This window comes from Drosophila ficusphila, unplaced genomic scaffold (assembly GCF_018152265.1).
Source record: "Drosophila ficusphila isolate 14025-0441.05 unplaced genomic scaffold, ASM1815226v1 contig_198, whole genome shotgun sequence".
Taxonomy (NCBI): domain Eukaryota; kingdom Metazoa; phylum Arthropoda; class Insecta; order Diptera; family Drosophilidae; genus Drosophila; species Drosophila ficusphila.
In genome coordinates, this window is record NW_025064092.1 from 3677612 (window position 1) to 3689979 (window position 12368).

The 12368-nt window shown below is 41.1% G+C and overlaps 1 protein-coding gene across 2 annotated transcripts in view; it reads left to right on the forward strand.

Annotated features, from left to right (window-relative positions):
* LOC108095520 (high affinity cGMP-specific 3',5'-cyclic phosphodiesterase 9A) overlaps positions 1-12368 on the forward strand; it is a 115662-nt gene that overhangs the window by 70611 nt on the left and 32683 nt on the right. For both annotated transcript variants that reach the window (XM_017196637.2, XM_017196638.2), the window contains exon 3: positions 855-3836. In XM_017196637.2, coding sequence (XP_017052126.1) covers positions 1667-3836 — 2170 coding nt within the window. In that variant the 5' untranslated portion in view covers positions 855-1666. The remainder of the gene's footprint in view (positions 1-854; positions 3837-12368) is intronic.

Genomic DNA, 12368 nt, shown 5'->3' on the forward strand with positions numbered 1-12368 from the left:
CTCCAGCTGCAAACTGCAATCGATTGTCACAACAAAACAGAATGTAGAGTGGCGAGCAAGTAGTAAAAATATTTCATAAAATATTTACATTGTTGTGCGGCTCTCTGATGCTGCTGCTGCTGCTGCTGCTGTTTTCCTTTTTATCCATTTGTTTATTTGTTGGTCCTTGTATTTTCCCTCTTGATTTTTACCCTTGCCATTCGCCTGATTGATTTTGTTTTAATTAAAGCACTCTAAAGTTGAGAATTCCTGGACTTGCCTTTCACATATTAGTGTTTGGTATTTTTCTTTGATTTAATCAGTGCAAAAATGCAGGCTCAACAATTAGTCATTTTATCTAAACGAAGTTTATTGAAGCAATCAGTTTTAAGGTATTTTTGTGGCTTAGAAAGATTTTATTTTGGCTTTTTAGGTTTCTTTGTATTCGAAACGTATTTAAACTTTTAAAGTACATGATATGGATGAATTATAAATGAGTTAAGGAACAAAGTGTGTTTATTCAAGATCAGCTCAAGTTTATCAAGAAATATGTGTTTCTATAAATACTTAAAATAAAAACGGGAAAAGAAATTATTGACAATTTTTAAAGCACTTATAAAACAAATATTTTTAATGTTTATCTTTTTTTCCTAATTGGTTATAGTATTATTACCCTTCTTTAAGACATTTTTTTTGCACCAACGATAATTAATTCAGGAAAATACATTTAATTTCTCCAACTTCTCTGAAACTAACACATCAACCTTTCAACCTGTTTTTAGCATCGTCATGGGAAACATTTTCCCATTTCGGCTGTTCCTTGGCCTAATTGCAACTGAGAACTCATAGACCGTCGCTTATTGTTTTCCTTGCAGATTCTATAACGGAAACGGAAGTGACGCCCACGGGAAGAGGAAGAACATCGGGCGGCAGGACAAACAGCTGAATAATGCAAATTAAAACACAATAAAATGTAAAACACAAATGACAACAGAACAGCAAACGGCGAACGGAGCGAATAATAGCACAAGTAAAAAAGAGCCAAAAAAAAAAAAAAACAAAAACAAATAATATAAAATTAAAAAAGAAAGAAAGCGAATCGGTTGACATGCCAAAAAAAATGCGCGTGGCGGCGAGTTTTCCACTGAATTGATTTGATTTAAGCCAGGAGCACTGGGCGCCGGCATACGGAGCGTATGCGCGATACGTATACGCGATCTAGGGCGCCGGGGGAGCGGCGCGAAATTTGCATAACTTTGCTGGCGTGGCATAAACATCAAAAACAAATTGCAAGTAACAAAGGGAAACAAGAACGGTCATAAAAACGGCGCCAGCCTCGTAAAAAAAATACGTACAACAACAACAACAGCAGAAAATTCGCCCACCCCCCGCCACTTCCTGCTCTAGAAAAAAAAAACCCCTCAGACACTCAAAAAAAAACCCACAAATCCCCCCACCACCAACATTCATTCATTAATTTATGCAGCAAATCAAATAAGAAACGGGGAAGACGTATAAAAGTAATCGCAGGCAGTAACAATTAAGGGCGAGAGTGCAGCAGCAGCAGCAGCCAAAAGCCAAGAAAAACCAAGGAAAAACAAAAATAAATTAAGAAAGAAAGAAAAAAGCAAAAAAAAGGAAGGAAAATCCAGAAGTCAAAAAACCGGTTAGCAAGGGTTGCTTATAAATGTACCAGGACAGCGGCTGCAGCAGCAGTAGCAGTCGACGCGGCAGCAGCAGTGCAGCAGCAGCAGCAGCAACAGCAGCAGCAGCAACATCTACAGCAGCAGCTGCAACAGCAACAACAACAGCAGCAGCAGCAACAACAACAGCAGCAACAACAACAACAGCAGCAGCAACAACAACTAGCAGCAGTGACGAGGAAACACTCGAAACGCTCACGATTATAACCACCACCATAACCGATAGCGATATCCATGCGACGACGACAACAACAACGGTTATAGCCAGCGGTACGGCGACAACAGCGGCAACAGCAACACTTGCCACCCTTGCAACACTAGCAACAGCAGCAGCGGCAACAGCAGTAGCAGCAACAGGAGCGACTGGAGTAGCAACAGGAGCAACTGGAGCAGCAGCAACAGCAGCAACAGCAACAGCAAGCAGCGATATCGAAGATAGCAGCTTGGTGGAAAGTGAGGAGAGCGAGGAGTGCGAGTACATCGAGATCGATTGCCAGACGACAACCGCCCAGGAAGGCACTTCGCCGAGCGGCGGCAGCAGCAGCAGCGGCAATGCGGTCTTGCTGCAGCGCAGCAGCAACAACCACCGCCACCAGCAGCAACAGCAGCAGCAGCAGCACCATCAGCAGGAGCAGCAGCAACAGTTGCAACTGCAGCTGCAGCAGGCGGACGTGCGATTGTTGCGCAAAATCGGCTATATTGCATCGAGAGTACGGTGCTTGGCCAAGTTCTACGGCGATTTCCGGCTGGTGAATCCGTACAGTGCCCGACGGCAGCGTCGCCAACTGCAGGAGATCCTGCTGCGGCACTCGATCTTCGATCCTGGCAAGGAGCACCAGCGGGCGATCGTCTTGGCCGCGGCGACAGCGGCAATTGCCGGTCCGTTGGCCGCCATCGATTGCGCCTGCGGCAGCAGCAGCATCAGCTTAGAGGCGGTCAGCAGTCGGAGTCGCAGCAGTGAGCTGGAGGAGGAGCGCCACGAGGACGAGGAGGAGGAGGATCGCCAGGAGCAGGAGCAGCAGCAGCAGAAAGAGGATCACCAGCAGTTGCAGGAGTTGAAGGAGCAAGTGCTAAAGGATCACCAGCATTTGGAGGAGGGGGATCCACCGCCGCCGGCGATTGCCGTTACCACCACCACCGCCACGACCACCGTGCGCCGGAAGTCGTCGACGAGCTCCACCATCAGTGGCACGGCCACCGTTTCCGGTTCCGTTTCCGTTTCGGCCTCCGCCTCGCAGTCCTTCTGCTCGAACAACATTAATCTGCTCGAGGAGCTGCTCATTCAATTCTACGAGGAGCAGGATCATCGCGGCAATCTGACGGTGATCAGACATCATCATCATCACCACCAACAACAGCAGCAGCAGCAGCACCAGCAGCAGCAACAGCAGCAGAGGATTACCAACAACAATAACAACAACAATTGCAACAGCATACAGAACAACAACAATATGTCGAATCCTGTTGCCGCAGTTGCCGCACCAGTTGCTGCAGCAACCCAAGTTGCAACATCAGCCGGCGGAGGAGGAGCATCAACAGGGGCGACTCTTGATCAGCCGGCCACTTCGAGCGGCACTAGCTGCACCACCACCACCACCAGCGCCACCCAGCACCACTTGCAACCCACCCAGCTGCCGGATGGCAGCGACAACAATCCGCGACGCCGGCGGGCCAGCGATTGTTCGGCGGTGCAGGCGGCGCTGCAGAATCAGTTGCACTGCATCACGCTGAAGAACAACAATTGCGGCAAGGCGCTGCCCTTTCATCGCGGCAGTTGCGGTGCCGCCGGTGAGCATCTGCTCGCCGCCAACTCGATTGCCAATCGGGCCACCATCATTTTGAGCAAATCCTGCAGCAATGTGGATGGCGATGGGGCAACCACCGCCTTGAGTCCCGCCGGCTTTGGTGGCAATAAGATGCGTGCGAGTGCCACCGATATCGAATCGAATGCGATGAACGGTGCTCGTGACGTCATGGTGGCATCGAATAACGGTAATGGTAATGGTAATAACGGCAACAACGGCAACAACGAGTACAGCATCCTGCAGCTGAACAACACGATCATCCAGTGCCACTTCAACGACGGCGACTTTCGCGCCCTGGTCAAGGACCTCAAGCGGAAGGTCGAGTACACGGAGCGCATGAACTGGCTATGTGAGTAGACTGCACATATATTATTACCCTACCATTTTAGGGATAATAGCAGAAGTAGGGATATTGAAGAAGGTAGAAAGTGGATCAAGTTATAGGAAAGGTTATGAAAATCTATCTAATTCTGAATACATTTTAATTCATGACTATTATTCATAACCAGGGTTTAAAGATTTTGGGACCCTTTGACTCCTGGAAGTTTAACAATTAAATTATTAGATTTACTATGATATTAGAACCCAGAACAGAACAACATTTTATCAAGAACGATATAAGTTTAGGTTAAAGTGATTTTGGGTATACTCTTAATACTCGTAAATCGAAATAGTAAAGTAGAATTATAACACATAAACTTACTTACTTATCCCATTGCTTCTTCTCTAAAACAGAATAGGTATTTTTAAATACAAGCCAAACTTTTAAGTTAGCTTTCAGTTAAGTTTCTTTGTTGGCCTCTGTTTTGAACAAACAGATTTATCGTAAACCAAACCAATTCGATTCGATGAAATTCCACACACAGTTGGCCTGGCCGACATTCCAGCCAATCTGCCACTTTGGCTGATATTACTCCTGCACTTATTTGACCGAAATAATTGATGGTCCTGTTTCGCGCTGACAAATGGCACAAATGGCCGAGTACTTTGGCATTCGCCAGACCCACGCTTTTAACCATTTCACCCACTTCCGGCCGGCTTTGCACTCCCTCTTTTTGTTGTGTGTAATCGCCGCAAATGAGGCATGAGCAAATCCAACAATGGAAGGGAATCAAATGGACAAATTTAAATGCAACTACAATGGAGATGGAAAAATCATTTCAAAACGCTGCGCAAATGCCACGAGTGCAACGGGGTTTAGGCCATTGGCTTTTCCATCCGGAAAAGTGTGCGGGTGAAAAGTGGTCGGTCGGTCGGCTGGCTATGTGAAATATTTAATTCAATGGCAGTGGCGGCACTCACCGTTTCCACATTTTCAAACAATTCGCTTTCCAAAGGCTACCGAACAAAACGCTAATGAATTTCTTATGAATGCTGCTAGATTAGAATTTGATTGGTTTTTCTGCACTAAACATGAAATATGGATTCGCCATAAATAAGTGTCGATTGCCACGTAAATCGTAGAAGCGTAAAACTATTCACGGAGTTTGGAGAAAGTGTGTCACGGACGTGCCCTAAATATTATTGCGAGGACTCAGATCCTGTCGCCTCTCGAGCTCATCAAAAGTTTCAATTTTTGACTGACTTTCCGCACTTTCCATGGCGTCTCGATTGCTTCAGAGCCTTCAAAGGCAATCCGCCCTTTATGTGTACCGTGTGTCCTGCAGGACAATAAAAAATATAAGACAACAAAACCGACTTTTGCACTGAGAGAAGAAAATAAGAAACTTTTGGAATATTTTTGCATGAACGTTGTTAAATGAAATATTTTTTTGTGTATTAATTTGTAATACTGTAATAATGCTTATTAAATTTGAAAAATTTAATTAATGATCTTTTTATTAAAAAGGCCTAGTAAAGTGATAAGCTTTTCCTAAATAAACAATATATCTTCAGTGCACAAAAACTATCAGAACTTTGTTGAATGGCATTAAAAGTTGTCTTTGCATCGACGCCACATTTTCCTTCTAGTTTTTGTGCTGCTGCTCCTGCAGTTTGTTTTCTGAGTTTTCCCTGGCTTTTCTCCATTTGACATTCGTCCTTGCAGTTTGCTTAGCATACTTATAGCTAGGATCTCTCTCTGAGTGTGTGTGTGTGTAAGTGTGCGTAAGCTGTTGCCTTTTGGCATTTTTCCACACCGTCGCATTTTAAACATTTCAATTAAATTTGAGCCGCAATGTTTGTCACCATTTTTGGGCGCCTGTTGAATGCCTTTCGTTGCTGCTGGGATTTTTTCAAACCCCCTCCACAAAATATTTAACTGTGGACTTTTCTTTAATCTTTTGGCTTACCAACAAGCAGCTTAAGTTTATCTTCTGTATTTAATGGCAATCGTTAAGTTTTTAAGTTTTTTTTTTAACTTCATTTGTAACTAAAATACAAACGGAAAGTTAATTTAAGTTGTTACTAAAACAAGGAAACAGCAATTTGCCTAAGAACCCCTCAAAATTTCAATAATTTCTACTTTCAACTCAACTCTTTAGGTTTTGTGTTTTGATAGTTTAGATAAACCAATAGATTTGTCTATTCTTTAAGATCCCAAATTATAGACGCGTTCCATTTAATTTGTTTGCCACTCGCAACACTATTTATTATCCATCGTGCGTGCCCAACACTGTCACCGGGAGACAAATGGGCCGACTTTGATTTTTGGGTGCCAACATTGGCTGGCTGGCAATCCAACATTGCCTGGCCACCTTGGCTTTTCCGGGCAGTCGGCCTCCCATATTTGCGGATCGTAAATCAAAGGCATCGGGACACTGAGTAGAGGGTGTGCCAAGAGGCCAGGAATCATAAATTGCCCGGGCATTTGAGAAGGAGCCGCAAAACGCAAAATGGTCATAAATTCAAAAACCTAAATGGCTTTGGCAATACTCTGAATCAAAAGCCAACAAAAGGGAACCAGGAAGAGAAGGCCGGCCAGCCAGTGAAAGCCAGAAAGTCAAGAAAGGAAGAGGAAGGAACGGGGAAGAACGGTGGATGAATGGCAGGAAGAGGAGGAGGGAGGAAGGGAGGTAGTGAGTGAAAAGAGGGGTAAACATAATACAAATGACATATAACAGGAGTCGGGAAATATGTCGGAAATCTACTCGAGACAGTCGCCGAAAAAGCCAAATGGCCAAGAGCCATATCTCTCAGCCATATCAGACTCGAAAGGCACTTAAACCGCCAGTGGAAAGGGCAAGTCGGAAAGTCAGAAAGTCGGAGAGTCGAAGAGTCAGAAAAATCGGAAAATGCCAGGGAGCGCAGCCGAGAGATGTGACAAGAGGCAAATGGCAATGGGATTGCTTCGTGGCGGGAGGCAGGCAGCAAAAATCTAATAATAATAAAATACTTTATTGTTCAGTTAACAATTCAATTGTTTCACTTAACAAGAGACGGGCCACAGTCGATGCCACAAAGCCATGAGCGACAGACAGATCCTGCGTACGTGGGATGAAAATGCTGGACACGTGTGCACTGCGAGAGAAAGTTTAGGAATGTCTACTTTCATATTAAATTATTTTTATATAATTTAAAATAGTTACCCCTTCAATAATTTATTATATAAACACTTAACATTGTTTTGACAAAAGTGTTACAATAGCCTATTAGAAACAAATTATAAAAAAATATTTTACAAAAACAGACGAAGTAAAACAGAAATGTCTAAATAATTTTTAAAATGTTTTTTATTTCTGAGAGATGAATGTTCTTTATTGTTTTTTCAAGTGCACTTATATCGGTGTGTAGATAAACTGGTGTATAAGAATAAATTGCCACAAACGAACATTAAGTGATAAAGTGTTTGGCGAATCAAACCGACGATTGACTCGCCAAGGACTCGACTGCCAAGAAGATGGGAGATGTCCTGTCGGTGGGCAGGATTCGGGAGGAGTCGAGAAATCAAATCGAAATATTCGGCCAGCTGCTGGCAGGAATGATGTCCTGGCATTCGACGGACTGCAGCTGCATCGTCATTATTCGCATTCCCATCGTCAGGCTGCACTTGACATTTAGAAATGGCAGTTAGTGAATGCCGAAGGTTTTCCGTTTCATCAGCGCCCCGAGCAAGATGCTCCTCGAGTTTTCCCGAGTGGAAAATATTTGGCAAACAAAGGTCGGAATTTAATTCATTGCTATTTCACCCCGCGGCGCGTGTCGCTGCATTTTCTTTATATATATATTATATATCTATATATATATTAATATCTCCGCGATGCTAATGAGACGAGGTCGGTTCCTAATTGAAACTTCTGCGCCAGACTAAAGCAAATTTTGCGGTGCCCGAAACTTTTTCTTGTCCTATTAATTATAATAACGTGCTTCTCTTCAAGTGACAGAAGGGGTGGGGGTAAAAACTCTTCGAAAAGCTCAAGGTGAAATTGTTGCAAAAATAAAGTTGAGGAGACAACTGGCGATCATAAAACTGCCAATGTTTCGTTCGCTTTAAAAATTAGTTTCAAACTTTAAGACCTCTTTAGAGTGAATTTTTAAAGAAAACATAAAAAAGTTTTTTTTTTAAGTTTACTGCCAGTTTCATTTAGTGTGAAAAACATTTTAAAGGATTACCAGTAATTAAATCAATATAATTATCAATGTCATGCATTGAATGCATTAATTCGCAAGATTTATTTTTTTAAATATTTCTGTTTGCCATGGGACTTTAAAGGTTTAATTAGGTTATTAAAGAAACAGGACGTTTTATATGCATTTAATATGGATTTGTCTGATTTATTTTAAACTATTTAAAAGGATATCAATTATATTGCAGTGTATGAGAAGAACACAAAATTGAATCAGCTTACATCCAATTTGGCTGGAATTCCGTCTGACTTGTCTATTAAGCGCCTTAGCCCCTCCCCCTTTTCCTCCTCGCAAATAAACGCACTCTGGAAAGTGCGAATGAGAATATCGGCAATACTGACAGATTGACTGACTGGCGGACCGGATTATTGGCCATAGGTACATGGCAAATCAGGCAGCTGATGACAGACAGTATCCTAATAGAGAAAGGGATATTCCTTGGATTGACTTTTTAAATGCCATCAATCATGAATCAATTTGGTTCGAGCTTCGCCTTGATTAAATCCAATAAGACTAATGCGTTCGTTATTGAATGGCAATTGAAGCAATTTAATGCTTATCGGGTGTATTTATTACAAAATCTAATTCGAATGTTCAATTGAATGCTGTTTTATCAAAGAGCTCAGATATAAAGTGAGATATAAAATTAGAATTTTATTCAGAGCATAAATCAATTTTTTATCGACCAAATCTAGTCTTTTCCGCTTCGTTTTTGACACACTTAAGTGTGGGCGTATCAAATGCTCATACACAGCCACACCCACACACACACGCAAATATATCCTTTTGCTTTGTGTGTGTGCACGTATCCGTGTTTAAGCAATCATTTTAATGAGCAATAAAGTGTTGCATACTTAAGAGGGCAAACGTGGGAATTTTGGCGGCTGTGACAAAAAGCAACAACACCGACCGCAAAGATTCGTGAAAAATAAGGAAAAACTAGAGCACACACACACACACGCATAATTTTCGGTATATTTATATACAGATGAGTGAAGGTGTTTGTGCGAGATGCTTAGAGCCTCAAACTTGCGAAACAAAAATCAACTTTTTAGGGTGGAAAAGAGCGAGTTATAATGCCTTATACCCCCACAAAAAAATTGTTCATTGTTTGACTGTTGATAAACAGGCGTTTAACTTGAATTATTCCTGAAAAATGAGCAAACTTTTTCCAACTTTTTTCCGAGGAAGGTCTTCGAAAGGAAGCAGAGCCCGGGGCCAAGGGCCAAAAAAGATAACGCAACGCCGTCAGGTGAGCGGAGAAAAAAGGGATCCGGGGGAAAAAGACTAAGGCAGATACACACCAGGTCATAATTCTTTGGTCAACAATTGCAACTGCAGGTTGTGCGACGGATGAAGCCAGCTAGATAAATAATTGTGTCAATTTTGCAGATGGCATTTCATAAAGGGAATTAAATCTGGCACCTGCTGATTTCGCCTTAGTGTGTGAATACATTTTACACCCTGGGCAAAATTATCCATTGTATTTTAATCACGGTATAGGTTGCTTAAAGCTAATGCAACAATCAAACTCTTGTGTCCCAAAATAATATTACACAGAAAAAATATAAGTAAAATAGGGAAACAAATCTGGTTCATTAAAGTTAATGACTATTTCCTTAATAAAATTACGACCTGTTGAGTGTGAGTCCTTCGAGAATCTTTTGCATTCGTTCGATTTCGCCATCTGAGTTAAAGTTTACTCATGGGTGTATTCACATCCGAAGAGCCGCCCGAAATGTCAGTTATTTTTAATATTTCCGCCGTGTAATATGCGTAAAGCGAGTATTTATGTTATGCACGCACCTCGCGCCCTCTCTTACACTCCGACCCTCTGCCATCTCGCTCTTTTTTATTGCCGTGTCATGTGGCGTGTGCCTCGTTTCGTCTCTTTCTCTTACCTGCCACATTTCTCATGGCTCGTACAACAAATTTTATTTATTATCATTTCGCTTCGTTTTTGTTTTTTTTTTCGTTCTTTTCTTGAGTTTTTGTTTTATTCATAAACACATATGACGTATTGTTGTTGCTGCTGTAATTTATACGTGTTGTTTATTTTATACCAATTTAATGCAACTATATATGCACGTGTGTGTGTGTGTGTGTGAATGTGTGTAGATGTTTGGACTAAAACATTTGACATGTAGTCACGTTCAGTTGGGAGATACAGATACACGGATACGGATACAGATACAGATACGTTGGCCAGATGAAACAGCAGAAAAAGTTTTCTCATTTTTGGCTTAAAGTCAACAGGATGTGGCCAACGGGATCTTGGGATATACGAGCTTTAAAGGCAAATGGCATCCAACAAAAACGAGAATCGAGTTTATGACAATAGAAAGAAATTCAATATTTTCTTGTTATATTTTTGGGTTTAAACAAAGGCATTTATAGCCATCATTATTTTGAGTCAATTAAAATAATTTATTTGGTGAATTTTTATTAACAGTAACTGAAATTATTGTTTTTATTTTTTAATGAGAACAAATACATATATAAATATTTAATTGTATTAAATTTCGGCAAGGTAATTCTGGTAGTTAAAGGCATTGTTTAATTTTTAATTAAATTTTCTAAAACTTTTCACAATTCGTTCTTTTTAATGCGAGTATTTAAAATCATTGTTTTTAACTTGAACTTATTTTCCTTTTTCGCACATTAGAGTTTTACAGTATTTCTCGTTCATCATCGTTTTCGGTAAAACAAATTAGGTTCAATTTTTTCGTGCCTTTATTCACATTTCTTACTGAGTTATGCAGCTCACATTTGTGTTGGCCTTCAACTTGACATATTGCAAGTGAAAAATTGCATGAAAGTTTCAAAGAAATCATCTGCGCATCAGAAAATAATGCTTTGCTCTTGCCCTTTTTTCCGCAAACTAATGAATTCGAGAGAATTTCATACTGTGGAATGCAGTTGTTAAGCGCTGGTATCCTCCCATGAAAAGTCCTTTTGGACTTGGCTCAAAACATTTCGTTTATTAGCACGGAATGTCCGAGCACTTTTTCCCGGACAATTGGACCACACGTTTTAATTACCACTCCGTGTCCTGGAAACCGTCGGACAACCGCTCTTGCGAATAAAATGTGTATTCAAAACACATAAAAAGCAAGTCAAAAATACAGAAAAAAAAAACAACAAAATACAAAAAGCTAAAAAGAATCTGAAACAAACGAAAGCCAAGCGAAGCAGAAGCAATAAGGCAAAACCGCAATAAAAGTTAAAATTCGCTTCCGTTGCCTAGGTAAATGTAAATAATTAAAACACCCTGCCACTTATAACTGCGGAGTGCCATAACCTTGACTTCTTCACCAAAAATAAGAAGAAAAAAAACAAGAAATAGACAAGAAAAAGGCGCCGAGACAATCTCCCGTCCATTGATATCAATCAAAAGGATTATGAATTGGTAAAGAGGGAGCAAAATATGAAATCGGGGTGGAAATTAACATATTTCCCCTCCGCTTTCAAAAACTTTTCGCAGCAGCTGCCAATTGCCAGTTCGCTTTTCCGTTTTCCATCTTTTTGCCTTTTTTGGTATCAGCCAGCTGGATGCGAAGTTGAAAAAATAAACCTCAGCCCCGCACAAAAGTTCCCCGAAAATCTACACCCGCCTTTCCACTTTCCCTAAAAAAAAAAAAAAAAAATAAGAAACCCCCCCACGGAAAACAGATCCTGTTAGACACTTTGAAGATGTCAACGGCAAAAATTGTTTGCGGTCTCGGCTTCAGGTGCTCGGTGAACGGTTTTGAATTTAAATTTCGCGTTCTCCCCCCTCGAATTCCCCGCACAGCCAATAAAATCGTTTTAGTATATTAATTAAAAGCTCTGGGTAAATACAGAGCTTCTTTCCCGCCCCGCTTTTTCGCTTTTCCGATTTTCCCCAATGAACGAAGAGTTCGCAGCTGCTGGATCCAGCAAATTGGATGTCCCGTCCAACGAAGTCCTTGCCAATTATTCAGGCTGCGAGCAAAAAAGCTAAGGAAATTGAGGAGGCAAGCGAGGAATGTAAAGCAACCAAAGGGCTCAGCGGGATTAATTCAGATGCATAAATGACCCGATTCAAAGAATCTTGAAGTTGAAAAGATGAAGGGAATGCGGCAATTATCTACTCTTATGTCTTAATGAAGGTGCCAAAGCATCTACTGAATGTGTAGGTTCTTAAAAGGTTCTATGGGTCGCATTCAGTTAAATTTGATCTAAAAGGAAATAAGGTAATCAGCAGTAACCTAAAACTTAGATTATCATTATTTAGTTAAGTTTTTACGGTGGCTAAATTTTAAGAAAAAATTAAATTACTTAAAAATAAGATACA